The sequence below is a fragment of the Sebastes umbrosus genome, chromosome 14, assembly GCF_015220745.1.
Source record: "Sebastes umbrosus isolate fSebUmb1 chromosome 14, fSebUmb1.pri, whole genome shotgun sequence".
Taxonomy (NCBI): domain Eukaryota; kingdom Metazoa; phylum Chordata; class Actinopteri; order Perciformes; family Sebastidae; genus Sebastes; species Sebastes umbrosus.
Window position 1 is genome coordinate 16,449,559 of NC_051282.1, and position 20,906 is coordinate 16,470,464.

The following is a 20,906-nucleotide window of genomic DNA, read 5'->3' on the forward strand; positions in this document are numbered from 1 at the left end:
AATGCAATATATGGATCTGTATCATCATTTTTTAAATTGGCATTCATTTTCTTATTTTCACATTAATTATAAAAAATAACAAAACAGTTGCAGATATAAATATTATATCATAACATGGAAAATATAATTAAAAATAAAAGAAAAAAATCATTTGGAGGCAGATCTGCATGCAAAACATTTACCACCGTTTAGCTCATTTTACAATAATTGGCAAACTTTTCTGGATTATTCCTCACGTTGGATGTTTTCAGCACCATGGACAGCTGCCACTTAGAAATCCCTTCATATGGCCAGTCCCCTCAGGCTAACAGAGAGAGGCTCTCCTCTGCAGCTAATTCCTAAGGAGACAGGAGATGAGTAGCTTTTTCATTCACCGGTTCACATTTTCTGCTACTAAGGTGGAGTTTTCTTGAGTACTCGTGGAAAAACTAGCAGCTGTATAAATGACAGAAAAAGAAAGGCTAATTGCCATCTTAATATATGTAGACAGATCCTTTCATTGTTGGAGTGTACGTTGGGGGGATAATTAAGCTCCAGACTCTTGATTAGATTAAGCTGTTTTTGGTCCCCAGTGCGTGGATTAAGTGCTCATTGCCCGATGTATTTGAGCAGGAAGTATTAGAGAGATCAACCTTGTGGAAAATCAGATCTTTCTTTATGGGAGCCGGTTATGACCCCATCATTGGCACAGAGCTGGATTACCTCAGGTCCAACTGGCTCTGCAGGTATTGAGCTTCTCTCAAGTTGACACATATGACATATGAGGTGCAGCGTGACCCTGCCGCCCTCCAGCGCATAACTCATATTTTCTCCAGCCCCCCTCCCGGAAAAGGTGTTTGACTTTGGTGGCTAGACCAGGTTTGTGCTCTCATACACCGTAGCTGTTGTTGCTTTTCACGGGCTTACCAAGGTGTGACAGTGCCTTTGATTTATGGGTTATTATTGAAGCAGTGTAGCCTATCGCCAACTCATTATAAGTTTACATTCACATACATCACTGCATGCATATTGCATACAAATTTTCCAAAAAAGAAAGAAAGAGGCAATTGGACTCTCTGGGGCCCAGAAATAGTACCGATTTGTTAAGAAGAGGGGGGGAAAAAACACACCTCGGAAACTATCAAAGAGGATTGTTTTTGCCCTTTAGCAACTGCACTCAGATGTCCACTGCTCCAAAAAAAGAGACTAATTTAAATGTCAAGGTCAGCATTATAAATCACTTGGGGGAAAGGGGGCACCCTGCGAGTCCGGGCAGTCTATTGGTACGTTGGCAGCAAACAAAGTGCCATGCACCTTGGTGGGTGTGTGGTGAAGAGGGGTGGGGGGAGGGGGTATGTGGGCGTTACCTGGCCAAATGAGACGCAGAGTTTGAATATGTGTGCGGACCCACTAATGGAGCGTGATGTTAATGGCGGAAGACATTAAACCTGGCTCTCTGTGTTTTTAAAAGCACCACTAATCTGTCTCCCTGTCAGCTTTATTGAGGCAGCAGGGCTAGGGTGTGCATCGTTCATTAGGGTGTTCACTGGCCTCGTACACCTGCAGGGTTAACGCTGCACGCGGGCACAGTAACGCCGCGCCGTCGCTCCTCAGGCAAAAAAACCTATACGCACACCGATTATATACGAGCTACCGTGGAGTCTAGTTTATCTGGCATTGCGAGGGGGACTGCCTGCCGCCTCTTTTGGTTGCAGCGGGTTCATCTAAAACACATCGGATACATGTTATATAACCCCCACACCCCCTCCCCCAACAAGACCAGACAGGAGCTCCCCCCCCCGTCACAGAGTGATCTCTGATTGGAGAAACCGAAGTGGTCTGTGATGAATTCGCCCAAAACATGTCATGGAAATGAATAAAGAATAATAAGGTGAGGGGAGGGTGATGAGGGGGCGTCGCTGGGGATGACGAATAATGGGGTTGACTGTGTTGTGATGGACTAGGCAATGGGGGAGGGAGAGAGGGTGAAGAACCGAGGTGAGGGGGGATGTGAGGGAATTTTCGATTGCTGGAAGAGAGGAGGCCAACTTAATCATGTCTGGAGATCGGTGTGTTTGTATGCACCTCCACAGCTTGTAATCAGACAGCCACTGGACTGATTGAAGGTTAAGTAGAGAACTGAGGATCACATCGCCTGTCCTCTAATCTGTGACCGCGGACATTGTGCCGCACCATCACACCAACCCCTTTGCCACCCACCCTGAAGCCTTTTACCACCACCACCACCACCACCACCACCCTCCCTTTCTCATCCAACCGGTAGCCGTCAGCAGAGGACATATGTAGCTGTGTGATTGGCTAAAGATGGTCCCCAGATGGGTTTCGAGATGGGGGTCATGCTGAGGTTTGGGCCTTGGCTGTCCGGCCCATCTGCTCCGTTTTTCCCTTGGGGGAAGTTCTGAACATCTAGTCAGGTTGTTCAACAAACGCTCACCTCCCATTCGACTGCAGCCAACACCTAGAAACGCCCTCTACCTCTCCCCCGTCCACCCTCCCGCTGTTCCCCTCGCTGCTAGCCCATTGTGTCTAAACTATGCAAAAGCCGTGGTGCGAAACTAGTGGTATTGCATCCATTACCTGCCTATGCTTCAAGGCTGCCCCTCGCCAGGCATCAGGAAAGGATGCGTACAGCAAATGTGGATCCTTGCTGAGTACGGCACAAAGCAGCGAGCTGGGAAAGGGGAGAGTGCTCGATGAGGCGCACCTAGAAAAGATTAAATCTATTGTTTCCTTGTCTTCCCCATAATGCATTCTGTCATAGGGAAAGCAGTGCCACACGTCTCTCTCTAATGTATTCTGTCATAAGGTAAGCAATGCCAAGTCGAGGATGTTCTCTGAAAGTCATTTTCTCTTGTCTCTCGTGTGTTTCCTTCCATAGTAACAGGGTTTCCCTACCCTGCCACAGGCGCTACGGTGGCCTATAGGGGTGCCCACTTGCGAGGTCGGGGGCGGGCTGTGTACAACACGTTCCGCACGGCTCCACCACCACCACCCATCCCAGCTTACGGAGCGTGAGTATTGAATCTCTAACCTAAACAACAATGAACCATTCGGACAGCGTCTGACTGCATGGTTGTGTTCATGCTGTAGTATGAGTGTGTATATACAAGGCTTCCACGCTCCAGTTATTAATTATGTGTTTGCATGCACATGCTTGAGTTGTCCATACTGTATTTGTCTAAATTTAGTTGGTTCGTTGATTATAGGTTGTTTTGGTCAACTAAGATTTCTTTAGTGCATTAGTCATTGATTTTATGCTTTTTTCATAATGACTATTTCCAAGAAACGTATGAGCACATGTATGGTAAACATAGGATTTAAAGGGACCCTATGTAGGATTCAGAAATTGCTTGTTAACAGTGACACCTGTGGCCGTTAAGTCAGCGACAGTCAGCATCCTGTTGCTCACACTACGCGAGCGAGCATCGGTCAAAACAGTGAGGCAACACACACGTGACTGAACGTAATTAACAGCCATCATTTTGGTTAACGTTAGCAACATTAGCCAGCTAAAACCACAATATCGCTATATATTTCACATGCTTGGCAGTAACGTTAGCTTACCAAACGAAGGTCTTCTCCATGAATCGACGGCCCGGCCGATGTTGATCCTAGTTTTCGCCCGACGTCGGTCACATTCCTGTTTTGCAAGACGGGCTTCACTAGATATAACTTTGTTTTTTTTGTGCTTCCGTGGAGTTTGTGTTGGAGTATGAGTTGTGTTGACGGCTTGTCGTTTGTTGCCGTTAGCGGATTCCATTTCTAACTGAACCTTAGCTATGGTTGCACACTGTTAGCCCTGTAAGCGAAGCTGAAAATAAAGACACTCGCGAGCGTGTATGACATCACATCTGTTGAATTTTCCCGGATTAACAGGCCCAGGTTTTTCATATTAAAAGCAGTCTACAGGCTGATAGAGGAAACCAAGTAATTTGCGGAATGTTGCATTTGTTTTAGGTTAGGTTACAACCTGTTCACACATTGGCAAAAAAAAAGATTTATATGTGTAAAAGATTACATACAGTCCCTTTAAAGTGGTGCTTGTATGTGATTCTTTGTGAAGAAACTCAGTTTTACAGATCTGTTCGATTAAATAAACGAATCAATTAGTCAACAAAATCTTTTGCGTGTTAGTTGACGTAAGTAAGAATGTCTTTGGTCATGGACAGCCCTGAAGTTTGAGTGAGTTAGTCCTAATTTCACAATTTCAAAGAGGAGACATGTGTGTGATCCTGTCTCAATAACATGTACTTGATGCTCAACAGTGTCATAATACTGTATATTGTTTTGTCCCATTTTTATATAAGATTACACCACACATGTATTATCAAACACATTACTGCAGTTTGTTAAAATGTAAAGCTTAGTCATCAGGTGTTGCTGTCCGTTTACTTTGCTATCCTCCCTTGAGGGGAGGTGAAATCCTTGTTGCTATATAGGTATGTACATGCCCTAACTCTGCCCGTCCTTATATTTGTACGTTGTCTATTGACAAAGGAGGAACTAACAAAGCCACAGGGAGAGCTGTAGAGAGCTGAGATAGCGTATTACTGGGCAGATCTCACTGGACTGTGACCAGGGTCTATGCTGATCTCCTGGCTTTGTGCAGCCCTGCCTCACACTCGTCTCTTATCAGCAGTGGTCTGTGTGGCCGTGGGAGAGGTCTGACGGGGGCCGACCGAGGGCCCAGTATAGCTGTCTATCTGTGATTAGATCAGGATCCGTCTTACTGCAGAGAGACTCACTGCCGAAGCCGGGACTGGAAATCCCACGTCCCCTTTCCCCTCCCTCCCACTCCGGGGCCCTTTGCTACTGATGGCAGCTGGTTGATTTATATAGCGGAGTCATGTGATGGAGCTCCTTCGCTGCTTTTCCTTTTGTCCTCCCCTCCTCTCACCGCCGCCGCCAGCCCTCCTGACAACACTGCAGCAACTGGAAAGACAAACAATTTTACCAGAGCAGAAAATTGGACAGGGGATGTGAAATGGTTGCACTTTTCGCTTTAATGTGTCATTCATTATTTGTGGTACAGTACACTAACGCTGCAAAGAGCTGACCTTGCAGACCCTCAAATGGTTGGAAAAAGGAAGCGCGTTAAGGGCAGAGATTCAGTAGGGTAGCACGAAATCAACTAACGCTTCTTTTTCCTGTTCTCTGATTTCACAGGGTGGTGTACCAAGATGGCTTCTATGGTGCAGAGATCTATGTAAGTACAGTTAGCTTTTTTTCTCTCTCGCCTGCTTAGATGAAACAGAAGCAAAGCAGACAAAAAAGCCCAGCCCTGGAGACAAAAACGTGATCTCCTCATCCCCCAGCGTTCTCCCAGCCTCGCTGCCAAGCCGGCGTCGATTAGGCCTCTGTCTGCTGTGCCAAGAAACCCAACAACAAAATTTAAAACCCCCTCAGCTCCTCCCTCCTCTCTTCCTATGATCTCAGACTTTGGCAAAGAGGCAGACCCGGGCTCAGTGTCCCGTGTCAAGTTAGGTCATTTCTTACTTTAGATTTGTCTGGGTTTTTGAGGTGGCCTGTCTTCTGCAGCCCCTCTCCCCCCATCCCCTTCTCGCTACCTCTTTCCTCCTCTGCCCTGTTTTGTGTTTGTGTACACTCAGAGGGTTTGGCCGGGATATCCCTGCCTGCCCCAGGGGGTCTGTGCAGGCCTGAGTGGAGTCAGTTCCTCCCAGCCATCACCATGTGGGAGATAAGAGGAGCGGCAGCAGATAAAGGGATTAGCCGTCCCTCTGGAGCTGTCCGTGCAGGCAGGGTCATATCAGGGGTTGGCCCTGCTGCACGTCGCCCTTGACAGAGAAAAGCATGGACGCTGTGGAGATAATGCTGAAATTACCACGCTGCCCCACTTTGACATAAGTCCAAACCTTTGCGGGGGGATGTAATTTGTCCCTTTGATTTTTTTTCTTTCTCTGCCGCCGTCTGCCGAGATAGCGAGATGACAGTGGGTGCAGCAGCAATGACAGTTGCCTCTCACTTTCACCCTGACGACCAGTGTCTGGGAGCGAAAATGCTGAACCTCGGTGATATATGACTTACACACCAGCCCACATGATAGGACTGTATTTCACTGTTTTTTATTGTAGCGACATCCACCGCCATAGACGAGACCCGGGCTGTGCGTGGCTCTGAGTGGCTCTGAGTGATATTGTTTGTCTCTCACACTCGTTCAGCCACCTCCAGCTAAGTCCTGCACCCCGATGTCCCCTGACCGAGGCCTCGGCCCGGTTGCTCCATCACTCAACCCATCACTCCAGCCCCTGGTGCTGCTTCACTGCCATTAGTTTTGGCACCGGCCACTGCACTGCTTCAGACTGGCCGAGTGTGCGCGGAGGTCTCGAGTGACCAAGAGGAAGCCCGTCCCTTAGCTCTCTATGTCCTCCACAATCATTCAGTGGACACTGCCTTGCTTTCAAAACCAGCCGGCTGATGTGTCGCAGCTTCCTTTTATTGGAAATGGATGACCTGCTGATACATTAGCAGAAACTGGATGCAAACACGTCTAAATATACTCTACATACATTGCATGTGCTAATACATATGCATGCATGCACCTCCATGTAGAAGCACACACGAGCGCGTACATACATGAATGCACAAACACACACTCCGCACGACAAAATAACAAATGTGCCGCACTGTTGTGTGCAGGATTTGACAATGTGGGAGAGTGATTTATTGGCCTGTGTTTGTTCAGGCTGTTGCTGTAATCAGCGCAGTCCCGAGGCATAGCTGTCCCACAGGAAGTCATCTGCCTCGAGTGCTGTGACTTCCTGCCTCCGTGGAAAAACCTTTGAGGGTGAATTGGGGGAGCGAGATTCAATAGCTGTGGCCCCTGACCTGATTTCATGTGCAGCCGCAGCCGCGAACATCCCGCCGTTGCCTCTCTCTCTCTGCACCACTCTCTCCGTCGGACGTCTTCCCCCCTTGAGTTTAAAAATGAATGAAAACATGCATTATTAAAAGCCACCTATCCACGGTATGGACGCAGATGGGCACACACTCCACTGGCACTAATAGAAAAACAGTGGGAGAACAGCTTCATTTTTCAAAGAGAGTAATAGCAGCACTCCACAATGAGGTCTTTAATTCCTTCCCCACTCTGGCAAATGAATACAGCGGTCCTGACTCCCCAACGGTCCGGCCCGTCTTCTGCCTCCTTACTTCATTTGCGAGCCAGGGGGGTCGTGTAAAGGAAAAAAGGGTCTCTTCAATAATGTAGCGGCAGAGCTTCCTCAATCTAAAAATGGGCTGAATTTGGGGAGTTGGCTCACATGGCGTGCCGTTGCTGCTACTCGGATGAGCCTTTAGTGTCACAATGGCTCTCGGAGCATCATTCACCCCCCTGTTGCCACAACTTACCTAATGCACCATACATCAAACAGCACCCTCTGGTGTGTGAGAGGGACCCTGCAGTTGGGGGGGGATGTGGGCAGATGAGCAAAAGACTGTGCAGTGACATTTAACTATTAAGGCAATTTAAAGCTCTATGTCTGTATTGTTGTTTCCGTGTGTCTCTGAGATCTAACCTTTCTGTGCAGGTTGAGCTTAATCATTGATTAACATGGTGCTGTTTTTTAACAGGGTGGCTATGCAGCATACAGATTTGCCCAGCCCACCACCACCGCTGCTTACAGTGACAGGTGAGAGTCCTCTCTCTCATCCTCTCTTTTCTTTACGTACTATTATGTTGCTCAAGGATTGCTGAATGTTTAAAGTGTTGCATGCTATACAGCAGGCCCAGATGTTATTAATTATATGGTATCAGAAATCAATATGTGAATCATTATGTAACCACAGTGGTCTCAAAGGCAAACTCCACCCTGAAATACCTAATTAGTAGGGCTGTCAATCGATTCAAATATTTAATCACAATTAATCGCAAATTAATCACACATTTTTTATCTCTTCAAAATGTGCCTTAAAGGGATTTGTCAAATATTTAATACTCAACATTGGACAGGGCAAATATGCTTGCTTTATGCAAATGTATATATATCTTTATTATTAGAAATTAACAACACTAAACAATAACAAATAATGTCCAGGTACTGCATTTCCGACAAGCTAGTTTGACATCGTTGGTACCAATAGATTCCTTAGGTGTTCTAGTTTCATATGATACCACTATCGTCACTCTAGCTTTGAAACTGAGCCCGCTACAACCTAAAAATCACAAGTTGCATTAATGTGTCAAAAGAAATTAGTGGCGTTAAAACAAATTTGCATCAACGCGTTATTATCGCGTTAAACTTTGACAGCTCCGCTAATTACATTAATGTACAGGCATCTATAATTTATCTTTTTAGATATTATTTTGAAATCTATGGTAGAGCAGGGAGAGATTGCATTTCCCCCCCATCAGCAGAAGAAAACAGAATGTAATGCTAAATAATAAAACACATGCTGAGTTTTAGCGAGCGAGTCAGAGTAAACACATCTGCACCGTGTTCGACAAGCCATCTTTGTTAATGTGAACTTCGATTTAAAGCAACAAGTTGATCCTGCAGGCTGTCAAATAGAGGAAATTACTGACTGAAGTAGAAATAGATGAGGAAGACTGAAGGAAACGGAGTGCACCGCAAAACACACTCCATCACAAAATAAGTGTTGGAATGCAGTAAACATCACAGAGTGATATCTAACAACGTAGAAGTAGCAAAAGGTGGATTTTTAAAGCAAGGCACAGTGTTTCCCTGACGAAAAAGCAACACATCTACGGATGGAGAAATGTGTGTGATGAATGAGGGGCTGCTTCACCAGCGTTTTACAATATTATGTGTAGGTTATTTAGGGTTTCTTGGTTTTTTTTCTTCCTCTCCAGTTATCTATTAAGCAAACCGCCATATTCTTTTTAGCTTGGAGCTAAAAGAACACACACAAAAAAAAAAAAAAGACTAACCTTGTTGGACTCAATGAGAAAAGCAGTGATATATGTCGTGACTCTCTGCTTGTGATGGGAGAGTGGGTATATCACTGCGGTATTTATGAATGGCCTCAGGTCTGTGGAAGGGAGACGGAGAGAGAGGGAGAGATGGACCGGCAGGAACTCTATCACTTCTGAGTGATGTCACTCCGGTTCAGGTGTGCTCCGTTTGAGGAGGCGTCGCTGATTCATTTCGGCCCCTGAAAGCCGTTGTCAGCCGGGATGTGGGCTGGTTTGGGAATCTAATCTGGGAAGGATTGAGCATGTCACTTGTGATAACGTACACCCTGCCTGAGAGCCTGAAGATCATATCGATAATGTAAGATTTATCAGGCCTCGCCGCGGCTCGAATTATGAGCAGCCGTGCTCGGCGAGAGCAGAAATTGGACAGCGGCTTTTTTTTTTTTTCTCTCCGAGTGATTTAATTCCTGTTTCTCTTGCCTATACTTTTCCCTGAGATTTAATGTAATTCGCCCCCAAGTTGTTTGTTTTGCTTTGTCTGTTTGTTTCCTTTTGAATAAGCGGTCATGCCCATTGGATCAATAGGGGTTTGTTGGTATTGTTTCAGCAATACCTTATCAGACTTAACCGCGGAGCAGTCAGACAATCATGAAAAGAGGTCACCAGGATTGTGGGAGGCGTGTGAAAACCCCTGCAAAATATGAAACATTTATTATCTGAAAAGCCTACAGTGCTCACAGGCTGCATTACCAAAGCCTTTAAGTAACTCGACAGAGTTCATACCAGTGAGTGTGATGTATCAGAGAGGCCACTGTGAGGAGCCAGTCACATTGTGGGAGACGCTTCCGGCTTCCAATCAGCTCTGTCGAGGCTCTGTGACCTTGTGCAGGGTGGTTTGACCTGCCGGTCGTCAGCAGTGCCACTCTGGTGAGAGTCATTTTGTAGATATATTAGCCTTAGAGGGCCTGTGGGGTTCGGTGCTCACTGAAGATAAGAGGACCACGGAGACGTCCCCTGACCATCTCGTGGCGCCGGCCTTCCTCCCCAAGGAGCCGAGTGATTTCACGTCCTGCTCACTGACCTTGGGTGCTGCCGGACTCAAACGGACCGAGCCGTATTTAGATCTTATATAACTCAATGTAGCTCATGCGAAAAAAGGCATTGAGCGCTGTATGTCTTGTTGTCTCCTTTAGGAGAATTTCTTCCCCTCTCTCTCCACTCTTTTTTTTTTTTTATTCCTGGTTGAGTTGGTGCCCTCAGTCCTTGGCTGGGTGTGCCTTATCTGCTCCGTGCAGACCCTCATTTGCAAGCGAGCATTGAAGAGAAAAAAAAAAAGGGAAAGTAAATAGAGGAATATGTGAAGTCGAATAAATAAATAAATGAGGCAGACACATCTTGTCCTGTCTCAGAAGGAAATTGGAAGGATTAGTTCCAAACCAGCAACAATGAAAAGACAGGGGCGTGAGCCCAGTGTGCAGCCTGGGTAAACAAGAACAGGGTGAGAGACCAAGCCCTCCAGCACCAACTGTTTCCTTCTTCTCCTCCTCTGTCTCCCTCTCTCTCTCTCTCTCTCTGCTCATTACCTATTCCATCCACCTAATCAAGATGACAATGAAAAGACAAGTATAATTCACCAACCTTTGAACTCGCCTTTTTGAACCACCTTGTATAATGTAGGAAGCCCAGGAGGCCGAGGAGGGAAATAATTGATTGTGTTAGAGACTTGAAAGAGTTGACTTGAGGGGTTGCGCATTAAACAAGCATGCATAAATGTTCTGCTCTCCTCATCAATGATGGATCAATGAGCCGTGTTCTCTGTGCCTCCTGTTGTGCAGCTATGGCAGAGTCTATGCAACAGCAGACCCCTACCACCACACGATTGGCCCTGCCGCCACATACAGTGTGGGGACTATGGTAAGTCTATGAGACCGACCGCCGCCGTTTTTTTTGTCTGCACCCTGTCTGAAACATCACGACACGAGCTAGCACACACACAAGAACTCACACTCCGAAATAAAGACCAGAGACTGCAGCGGTCACTGGTTTTTATTTATGTATTTATTCATCAATTGATTTTAGTTTTTTGTCATGCTATGTGGCACACCCTAGTGGAGCTGAGCGGTACTGTAAATCCCCGGCATGTGAAATTGGCTCAGACATTTAGTGCAACAAACTTATGTTATGCCACCTCATGCAATATTAATTTGACACGAGTTCCTTCCTGAAAACGAGTATGAGTGATTACAGCAGTGTGTGTTTTATTTTAATAACACAAACTTTGCATCTTTAACATAAGTACATTTCCCAAGCTTTTTCTGTTCATTCTCCATCACTCAGCTCGCTACAGAGTGAGTTGGATTCACTTTTGTTTTGTTTTTTCCCATTCAGCCAAACCAAAACTTGAAGGGATGAAGTTGAATTTTTAATGTCTGTTTTTAGCTAGCTTTTGCAGCTATACTGTAACATCAAAGATGAAAAAGTGATGATAAATAAAAGAGCATCTTTTTTGAAACAGAGAGAGAGTTTTCTCTTTGGTTTTGTTTCATGATGATGAGGGGATGGGACCGGGCTCACAGACCAAACCTAGAGATTAAGGACCATCAAACGCATGCAGCAGTGTGCCGTGGGACATAAAAGAGAGAGCGAGACGGATGGAGGGAGTTGTCTCGCCCTCCCCATCCTGCCCACAAGCTTGATCGGAGGCGTGCTCTCAGCTTGAGAAATGACTCAAATTTACCATTCCGGCATGCATGCGATTTTTCAACAACATAAAAAAAAAAAAAGCGTACAGTTCCCCGGTGCAGCTGCTAGCTAAAAGCTTTCATTAATTAAGACATTTCTTTTTCCTCTTCATTTACTTAATTAAAAAATGTGCTTGAATGTTTTTTATTCTTTCTTCTTTTTCCTCCAAATTTCCTTCCATTTCTCTGACACTTTGATCGTCCTCTCAATGAAAGTACAAGACTGGATTTGGCCCCCTAAAAATATCAGAGCTAATCTTGTGTGTGTTGGGAGCTCAGGGAGCTAACCCAGACTCGTGAGGGGGTGTGTGTGTGTGTGTGTGTGGGTGGGTGTTCGTGTGGTGTTGAACAAATGGCGGGGCTACCACTGGGAGACGAGCTGTGCTGAGAGGCCAACATCGAATAAACTCGTGGGCTAAAGAGAAAAGACCAGTTTGGTTCCTAATTCTTTAATCATATTTCATTAATGGTTCGCCAGCAGAGAGGAGTCATTTTTGCATTTTAAAGCTATACAATAATTAGTTCCTCTGAGGTTGAGGTTGGAAAAATTCTCTTTACTCATTTCCAGCATACAGAAGCATTTCGTATGGATGAAAGTTTCGTACAAGCAAGAGGGCTCCCCGAAATTAGGCAAAATTAGCCTTTGAAGACATTCAGTAGCCTTTGGAGTTTGTCTGAATTCTTAATTGCAGCAGAGCCACTGAAAGATGAGAGGAGGGACTGCGTGTGTGTGTGTGTGTGTGCATGTGCAGGTGTGCATGCATAGGCCCACTTGCATGCTTTATGTGTGTGTCTGCCCTAGATATCTTGAGCATGGTGCTAAATCTAAGGGCTAATATCCTGTGGTGGTTTGCCCCTTCAGAAAGGTGCAGACACCTCCACTAGACTTGAAAAGGAGCTGTGATTAAACCTCTCTGAACTTATTCTGCTTTGGTTGAATCTCTGATATTGTTACAGCCTGAAAAAGGAAGGGTTTTCCTCAAGAAAAAAAGCAAAAGAAAAAAAAATTCTAAATTAATTAAAGTAAATTCGTAAGCCCAGACCCAGTGTTTTTATTTTAGTGCTCTTTTTTTGCTGTGCTACTATATTAAAAATACTTTTTTTTATCAGCTGCCCCAATTAAGCTCCACGTCCACCAATCCAGCTTAACTCTGGATGACCCTGTTCCTAACACACACTCCAATTATTGGCTTAAATATATCAAACCCACCCCTCATGATCATTCCCATATGGAAACCAGTATTCCGATATGAAAACCCTATATAAATAACTTTGCATGGAAAAAGGAAGGAAATTTGTGGAGAAAGAGAAAGCGACTAAAGCTGTCACCTGAATACTGATTGGTACTTTTTCATCTTTGATGTTGCAGGCTAGCCTATACAGAGGAGGGTACAGTCGCTTCACTCCCTACTAAAAGAAAGAAAAAAAGCGAGAAAAGACATTACCCCAACAAACAAACAAAAAAAACTATCTTTAAAAAAAAAAAAAAAAAAAAGACAAACACAAAACAAGCAAACGCCCGGTCCTTGGTGGAGAGCTAAATCAAACTAAAAGCTTCCAGGTCCCCATGCTGAGCCCCTCCCCTGACACCCTCTCAAGCCGATATTTCTACAACAACCTATTTGATGTCATCATTGGTCTGCTCTTGTTTTGTATTCATTTTGTGCTTTTGGTTTTCTTTTGGAAAGTTTTATGCACATGTGCATTTTCTTGATTGCTGTATATGGGTGCTGTGTCACCATAACCAATGTGAGCCTACTGCAGCACGCATGATGCATGCTCAGAGGTGTGTGTATGCAGCCGCTGTCATCTGACTAAGAATATACTGGGGCATTTTTTATTATGATATATATATATACATGTCAAACAGGAAACATACCAGGTCTGATCAGGTTGACGCTGATCACTGATCCATTCCAAATACCTTTTCTAACCTTCCATTTAACATGCATAAATAAGGAGCTCAGTCCACTCGCTGACTAACATGCCTTGGTGATTCTTAGTTCAAAGACGGCACTGCTCTGATTGCTTTTGTTTTTCTTTTTAAACGTTGGAGTGTCCTACTGTTGTGCACTTGCAGTGGAGCCTTACAAGCTGTACTATGTGGTATGACAGCATGCAGAGTAAAGGGGGTCACGAAGGTCAGATTTCTGTCTTGGACTCACAATGCTCACACTCCGGCCCAGTCTCTTGCAAATTACTGGACGTTTATATGCAACTATTCTGCCTTGGCGGTTATGTTTTAAGGGGAAATGTAACGCTGGCGGGGTTACGTTTTGGGGCAAAGTAAGTCGTGTGCCATTTCATATTAGTACAACCAAAGGTAAATATGGGGGGTGAGCTTTTGCCTTTCCCACCAGCAGCCTGGGTTTGCATCGCTTCTCATGCTAGTAGTTGGCTAGTGATAGTTTTTAAAACTCCACAGGACCAATTTCATTACACTCTGCATGGTAAACGGCCACATCTTTGTAACACAGGCTCTCGGAAAAATTTGTAAAAAAAAAAATATTTTTTCAGACTTTATAAGGTTTCTCCAGAAATCATAGAAGACATTATTATTATTAAGTGTTTTCATAGTTCTCTTATTCAACTCAACTTGATGTCAAAAATTGGTGAAGTGCCCTTTTTTTAAGTTGCCATTCAAAAATATTGTAGAAATGATCTTTTTATAAAAGTTAGCACTGAATGTTTTGCAGTTTGTAAGATTATAGTTCTGTCGACCTGACTGAAAACATTTTTTTTTTTCGTGTTAGTAGCTGTATTAGAACATTTTGTAGCTATATTGTGATTATGTTGTATTGGAATGCATTATATTGGCATTGAAAATATTCTGTTCACAGAAATTGCTTATGAATATGGAGGGGCAGAATTGTTACACACACATAACAATATAATGCAGTCCTATAAAACATCACGATAAATTACGATCTCAGTACAGACTGTAGCTTGTAAATACGATTTATTACAACACAAGTGTATCATAATAGTGCAATTACAGATGTAGATGCCACCTAGATGTTCCCCTCCCAGCTGAAAGCCTTCCGGCTGCCAGCCAACATCCAGCCACTGAAAAAAACGAGCAACTGAAGTACACTGAAGAATCATGTTTCCTTATGTAGGCCACGGTTTGCACTGTATGTTTAACCAGACTTACAGTAGTTGCTGGAACTTCAATAATATTTGCCGCCCCTCAGTTGTCAATTGTTATCTCAGCACTCAAGACTATTTTATCGGATTAGTGCAGTTACAGTAGTTAATTAACTAATTAGTAGGGCTGTCAAAGTTAACACCATAACGTGTTAGTGCAATTTTGTTTCAACACCACTATTTTTCCTGAACGCAACTTGCGATTTTTAGGTTGTAGCGAACTCAGTTATAAAGCAAGAGTGAAGATACTGGTATCATATGAGACTAAAAAACCCTAATGAATCCATTGGTACCAACCATGTCATACTAGCTTGTCATGAAGGAGGCTAAATAACGCTCCAAACGTACACTAAATATTGGCGAGGAAAAACTGGCATGGCCATATTCAAAGGGGTCCCTTGACCTCTGACCTCAAGATATGTGAATGAAAATGGGTTCTATGGGTACCCACAAGTTTCCCCTTTACAGATATGCCCACTTTATGATAATCACATGCAGTTTGGGGCAAGTCATAGTCAAGTCAGCACACTGACACACTGACATCTGTTGTTGCCTGTTGGGTTGCAGTTTGCCATGTTTTGATTTTAGCATATTTCTTTATGCTAAATACAGTACCTGTGAGGGTTTCTGGACAACATTTGTCATTGTTTTGTGTTGTTAATTGATTTCCAATAATAAATATATACATACATTTACATAAAGCAAGCATACTTGTCCATTCCCATGTTGATAAGAGTATTGAATAGTTGAAAAATCTCCCTTTAACATACATTTTGAACAGATAAATAATGTGATTAATTTGCAATTAATCGCGATTCAATATTTTAATCAATTGACAGCCCGACTAATTAGTCAAGCATAAGAAAGAATATTATAGAAAATTCCCAAACGTTACTGGTTCCAGCTTTTCTCTGTTTTATATTATTGCAAATTGAATATCTTTGGTTTCGGATTGTTGGTTGAACAAAACAAGCAGTTCTGAAGACGTCACATCCTGATGACCAGTCTGAACCTTTTTACACATTTCACAGACTAAATGTGTAACGGCTAAATCAAAGAATTGCATTACAGTGTTTCTGTTTGTTTCCCCAAAAATCGAATCGCTAAACATAAATAGTTGCATATGAACATAATTTGCAGAAGACACGGTTGCATAATCCTCACACGATACACCACGACAGATAAACTGTACTCAACACTGCACTGCAACATCAAACAGTTTCCACATGGACTCACACACACAGTAATGACACAGCACTGAAGGTGGGTGAACCTGACAGAGGGCTGTTCTGCTGCGAGTCACCGGTCCCTTTTTTAAGCATTGCACAAAATGTTTTACCTCAGGATAAGCTAACTGAAACTCACAAACTACAATACAGTGCTATTCACTTCTCAGCAGGCAGGATAGTTTCATTTCTAACACAGCCAGCAGGTTTGTCCTCTTTGCAACACGGCTTTCTGCAAGAGATGGTTTTTGTTAAAGCAGAGACCCCAAGAGAGGATGATAAAAAAGACTGTACTGTTGTTCTTTATTAAAGCTACTGTATTATATATATGTAGACATATACTGTATAACTAACTTTACACTGCATACACACACACAAGTACAGTACGATATTATATAAAAGCACCCAGGAGTTAGGAGACGTGATGTAAATGTGTGTAGAGTGCAGCAGTGCTCGCCTCTTAGGCAACATACAGTGGTTGCATTGGCTTCTATTACAACTTTGTGCTACGTGAGGTGGATTGAAAAGACAAATCTCTGTGTAGCTGTTAGCCGTCAAGATTTCAGTGCAGCTATGGAAATACAACTCAAAGCTATTGCCAATAGTATTTCATTTATATGTTACTCACAAGAGTGTTTGTGGTCCTAAAAGAAAAAAAATCTGTTTGTTGCACTTTATTTGTTTTCAGCTTTTTTCAAAAACTTTACGAGATGTAACATATTTATAAAAAGTATCATATACAGCTAGTTATGTTTAGTCGAGATGTTAAAATGATATATAGAGTAATGTTGTATATCCAAAAAAAAAAAAAGAAAATTAACCCATAATCTCATGAGTCAAAGAAAATCTTTATGTGGGTAAACAAACGTTGTTCTTCCTTTTATATGCTAGTACGTACGCACCATTTGGGGTTTTTATATGAGTCGAAACGAACTTTGAATATTATTTTTAACCATTTTCAAACGAGGAAGACTGGTTTGTGCATTTGTAGGAGTTTCTCGTATAAACTCTGCAGCAGAGTACATGTGTGGGATTAGAAAGCTAGACTGGAATGAAATAGATTTTTTTGTTTTCTGATCTGAATGTGTGTGCTATATATATATCTATATATATAGATATATATATATGTGCATTTGAATGTGTGTGTTTATGTGTGTGTGTTGGGGAGGAGAGAGAGAAAGAGGAAGTGAATGCAGTTTGCTAACATACTGTAGTTAGAGTACATGACATGACGTCACTCCAAGTCCCTGTAATAACATCAAAATAGCTCCGCTCTGACCTCTAATGTATCAGTGGCAAGATTGTTAACTTAATTCAAGTTAAAATCTAAATGTTTGGCCACTTATATCCAGTATGTGGATGAGCCGAAAACACTTTAATGCAACATCACCACAACTGCAATCTCAAACATGACAGTAGAATGTATCACAGCACTGATGTGCAGTATTAATTAACTGATTAATCAATAAACTTACATTTACATTATAGATAATGGGTTTAATCGTAAATAAATTCATTGTATAATAATTTTAATTACACATTTTAATATCTATCTGTAGGAAACTAATATTAATTACTAAATTGCGCTCTTCAATTTATAATTTGTCTATATAATCTTTTTTTTTTTAATAAAATCGATATGTTGAGAATACAATTGAAATGATAATAAGCGCATATACAGAATTTCTGAGAAATTTTTGGAGAAATTTCTCGACATAAATCTTAAATCTTCCTCATCTTATTTGTTTCCCTTATGCCTGTCCTTAATAGTCTTCCGTAGCATGTAATGTTAAATTAAGAATGTATCATATCTTTCCAAAGATATCGCAGATCTCTGTGTTTAAGAGATGAACATATCTGCAATTCAAGTAATTCAGATGTCAATACAAAACACATATTCATGTTCAAAAAGTATCAAAACAAGATGTTAGTCTCTGAAGTTTTAGTCTCTGAAGGTTGAACTTTCAGTATTAGTGCCAGACATAAGAATTGTTTTTGTTTTTTTGTTTTTTAGAAAATGTCAAAATGTTCAGAAGCGCATAAAAATTATTTTAGAAACTTCGTAAAAATGTTCTTAGAAATTTAGTAGAATTTTTTTAGAAATTTGGTAGAAATTATTTTAGAATTTTTTTTTTAAAATTTCTCGAAATTTAAAAAAAAACGTCATTATGCCTGGCCCTAATATTCTTCCGTAGCATGTAATGTTAAATTAAGAATGTATCATATTTTTCAAATATGTCACAGATCACAGTTTAAGAGATGAATGTATCTCCAATTAAAATAATTCAGATATTAATACAAAACACAAATTAATGTGCAAAATGCACCAAAACAAGATTTTAGTCTCTGAAGTTTTTCCTCGTAAATCAATTCCAACTTTAAATGACTAATTATTTATTTAAATGACTTATGATTCAGACTGTTCTACTGAACTTATTCTTGGATCTTTTAAAGTTGTTGTCATTTGCTTTGAGTAATTACACTTTATATGAAATCATACGTATATGCACTGGCAATAATCTGATCTGCTATGGACTCACAGATCCAGCAGTATTTATCGCCTCCTCACTAACCTCCTGAATCCCAAAGTTACTCCCAAAAATAACAAACATCTGCAGTTTCATTGTGCTTCCTGATGTCAAAAGACCCGTTGGTCAACTGCTCAATGTAAATAGAGACATTAACAAAATAAAAGAAAATTGAGATATGTTTGTTGATGCAAATAGTATGTTATCCCAACCAATATCTCAGCATGCGGGTCCATCACAGACTATAACACTTGTTTTTCTACTGCCATGTTATTACAGGGACGGGTTTGAGTATTATCATGTGGAATTGCTGCACGGGTTTGTCTACAGTTTACAGAAAAAAGTTTAAATTAGCATTGTCTAACTGTTTCAGTGTCAGCTTATCAAGGCTTAAATGTTAAAGACATGTAAATAACTCCGTATTGTAGAGGTCTGAGCCGTTTCGTTCTGCTCACAGTAAGTCAAAAGTAATTTAAATGTGAATTTATAAAACACTTTGATATTTTTTGTTTTAGTTTGCTTTTGTTGTATTCCATAACCAGCTTAATATGCAACCAGACCTCTATTATGTTCGTACTTATTAATAGTAGTATTGAGATACGTTTACATATCAACAGAAAATACTCTTTATCCATCATTTATATTTAATACAAGTATTCACTAAGCCCTGATAAGCTGGCAGGTGCATTTATTAGTCCGCGTAAAAGATTTGTACAAAAGAGAACCAAGCAAAAAAGTTACAGTACTTTGTAAATACATTTAAATGTATATACACACACACTATATCGCAATTCTCTGAGTAACTGTTTTATATGTATTCCTATATGAAGTGGGGTTATCTGTGTATTTTCAATTCAGCTGAACTTGTTCTTGAATTGTATGTAATTTCTATAATGAGAATATATTGTCTGAAAGGTGTAAAGTAACTTTCTTTTGGATTCATTTCATAGGTAAAAGTATACTATTATGACTTTTTTTTCCTCATTCATGAATTATTTTTTTGTTGTCGATATGTGACATATAAGTAATCTCTGATTGTTTTGAGTGTCAGAATAAAGCAGTTATAAGAACATTATGTCTGCCTTCACACATGGATGTTGTTGATGCTGTTGTTGTAAGGGGGTTTCCATCATAATCTGATTTGGGATTTTCATTTTTTTTTGTATGTATGCACCTTATTTGTTTCTTAAAAGCATTTACTCACTTAGCTCTGGTGGTGTTTGGCCATACAGATGGTTGCAAATAGGGACTATTTCTACAGTGGCCAAGAGAGCACAACGCAATGTGACTTAAGAAAACATCTTTTCTACTTTGACAACTCATAACTCACATTGAGGAAATATTCAGAAATATTCACCAATTTGACAACACATGCACAAAGAAACGTGAGATCAATGCAACTGTGCATGTTGTGTGAAAGTCGATTTTAAGAAATCACTTTCGTCATGAATAACGTTGAGGTAGGTGCTCCTAGCAACCGCTATCGTTGTTGTCTGATGCTGCATTACGAGCGACAAAGGTACAAAACGGCCAAGCATGGCCAGCTACATTGTCGCCGAGTCGCCGTTGAAGTGTTGCTCGAGCACTCATTGAAGTAGTTATGCCGTTAAATAGCATTGGGAACTGGCTAACGGCAATAATCCATTCCATTTTTTAGATGTAACGAAACTATTGGGAGAGAGTAGATGGTGAAATAAAAACATAGGATTGGTTGCTGCTTCATCGCGTCATTGGATGGCTGAAAAAAGTTGAGGCCAGCTCAACTTTTATTTGTAGCGTGTCACGCCCATCACGTTACAAGTGTCAGGCGTCAGTTTGTAACTTCATGCCACTGGCTTCCATTGAAATTGACGTGTTGCCTTTTGCTGTGTCGCTCGTAGTGTGAACACAGCATTCAAATGACATTAACAGAATAGATACGTCACTAAAAAACATTTTATTAGATCCTAAATTCTGAACAGAAAGTTCAGTAACATGAACACAGAAAATTGACGATTGTTTTATGATTAAGTTGCAATGTGTTGAACTCTCTTGGCCATCGCATTCCGACAAAAGACAAAGCACCACAAACTAAATTCCATTCACCTCCATTGTCTAAAAACCTAAAACCATCTGCATGGCTCGATATCACTCGGTTTAAGTAGACGAATGCAATCTTTCCACAATCTGGATGAACCGACCCTTTAAAGGGCTCCACTTTTAATTGCTAAAGATAGACTTGTTTGAACACACTATGACTGAAAGGAGCACAGGCTCTTAATACCTGAACTAACCCTCCCCTGAATCCTCCACGTCCGTGGGTGATTAATATATTTGTCTCAGCAGCTCTTCCAGTTCTAGGCTGCCTGTCAGTGAGGACTATATGTAGCTC

General features: G+C 41.7%; 1 protein-coding gene and 1 long non-coding RNA gene across 15 annotated transcripts in view; one reads left to right on the plus strand and one right to left on the minus strand.

Moving 5' to 3' along the window:
- Nucleotides 1-20,906, plus strand: part of LOC119501436 (RNA binding protein fox-1 homolog 3-like) — a 466,701-nt gene that overhangs the window by 439,636 nt on the left and 6,159 nt on the right. For 10 of the 12 annotated variants that reach the window (XM_037791780.1, XM_037791782.1, XM_037791781.1 and 7 more), the window contains 5 exons: nucleotides 2,879-3,011; nucleotides 5,167-5,206; nucleotides 7,591-7,649; nucleotides 10,729-10,807; nucleotides 13,004-14,115. In XM_037791780.1, the coding sequence (XP_037647708.1) occupies nucleotides 2,879-3,011; nucleotides 5,167-5,206; nucleotides 7,591-7,649; nucleotides 10,729-10,807; nucleotides 13,004-13,048 (356 nt within the window). In that variant the 3' untranslated portion in view covers nucleotides 13,049-14,115. Of the gene's footprint in view, nucleotides 1-2,878; nucleotides 3,012-5,166; nucleotides 5,207-7,590; nucleotides 7,650-10,728; nucleotides 10,808-11,281; nucleotides 14,116-20,906 lie in introns of those variants that run through there. The other 2 variants (XM_037791776.1, XM_037791777.1) reach the window with 2 other exon arrangements.
- LOC119501437 overlaps nucleotides 165-20,906 on the minus strand; it is a 152,858-nt gene continuing 132,116 nt past the window's right edge. For 2 of the 3 annotated variants that reach the window (XR_005209827.1, XR_005209825.1), the window contains one exon: nucleotides 165-338. This is a non-coding gene — a long non-coding RNA (uncharacterized LOC119501437). Of the gene's footprint in view, nucleotides 339-6,846; nucleotides 6,933-20,906 lie in introns of all 3 variants that reach the window. The other variant, XR_005209826.1, reaches the window with a different exon arrangement.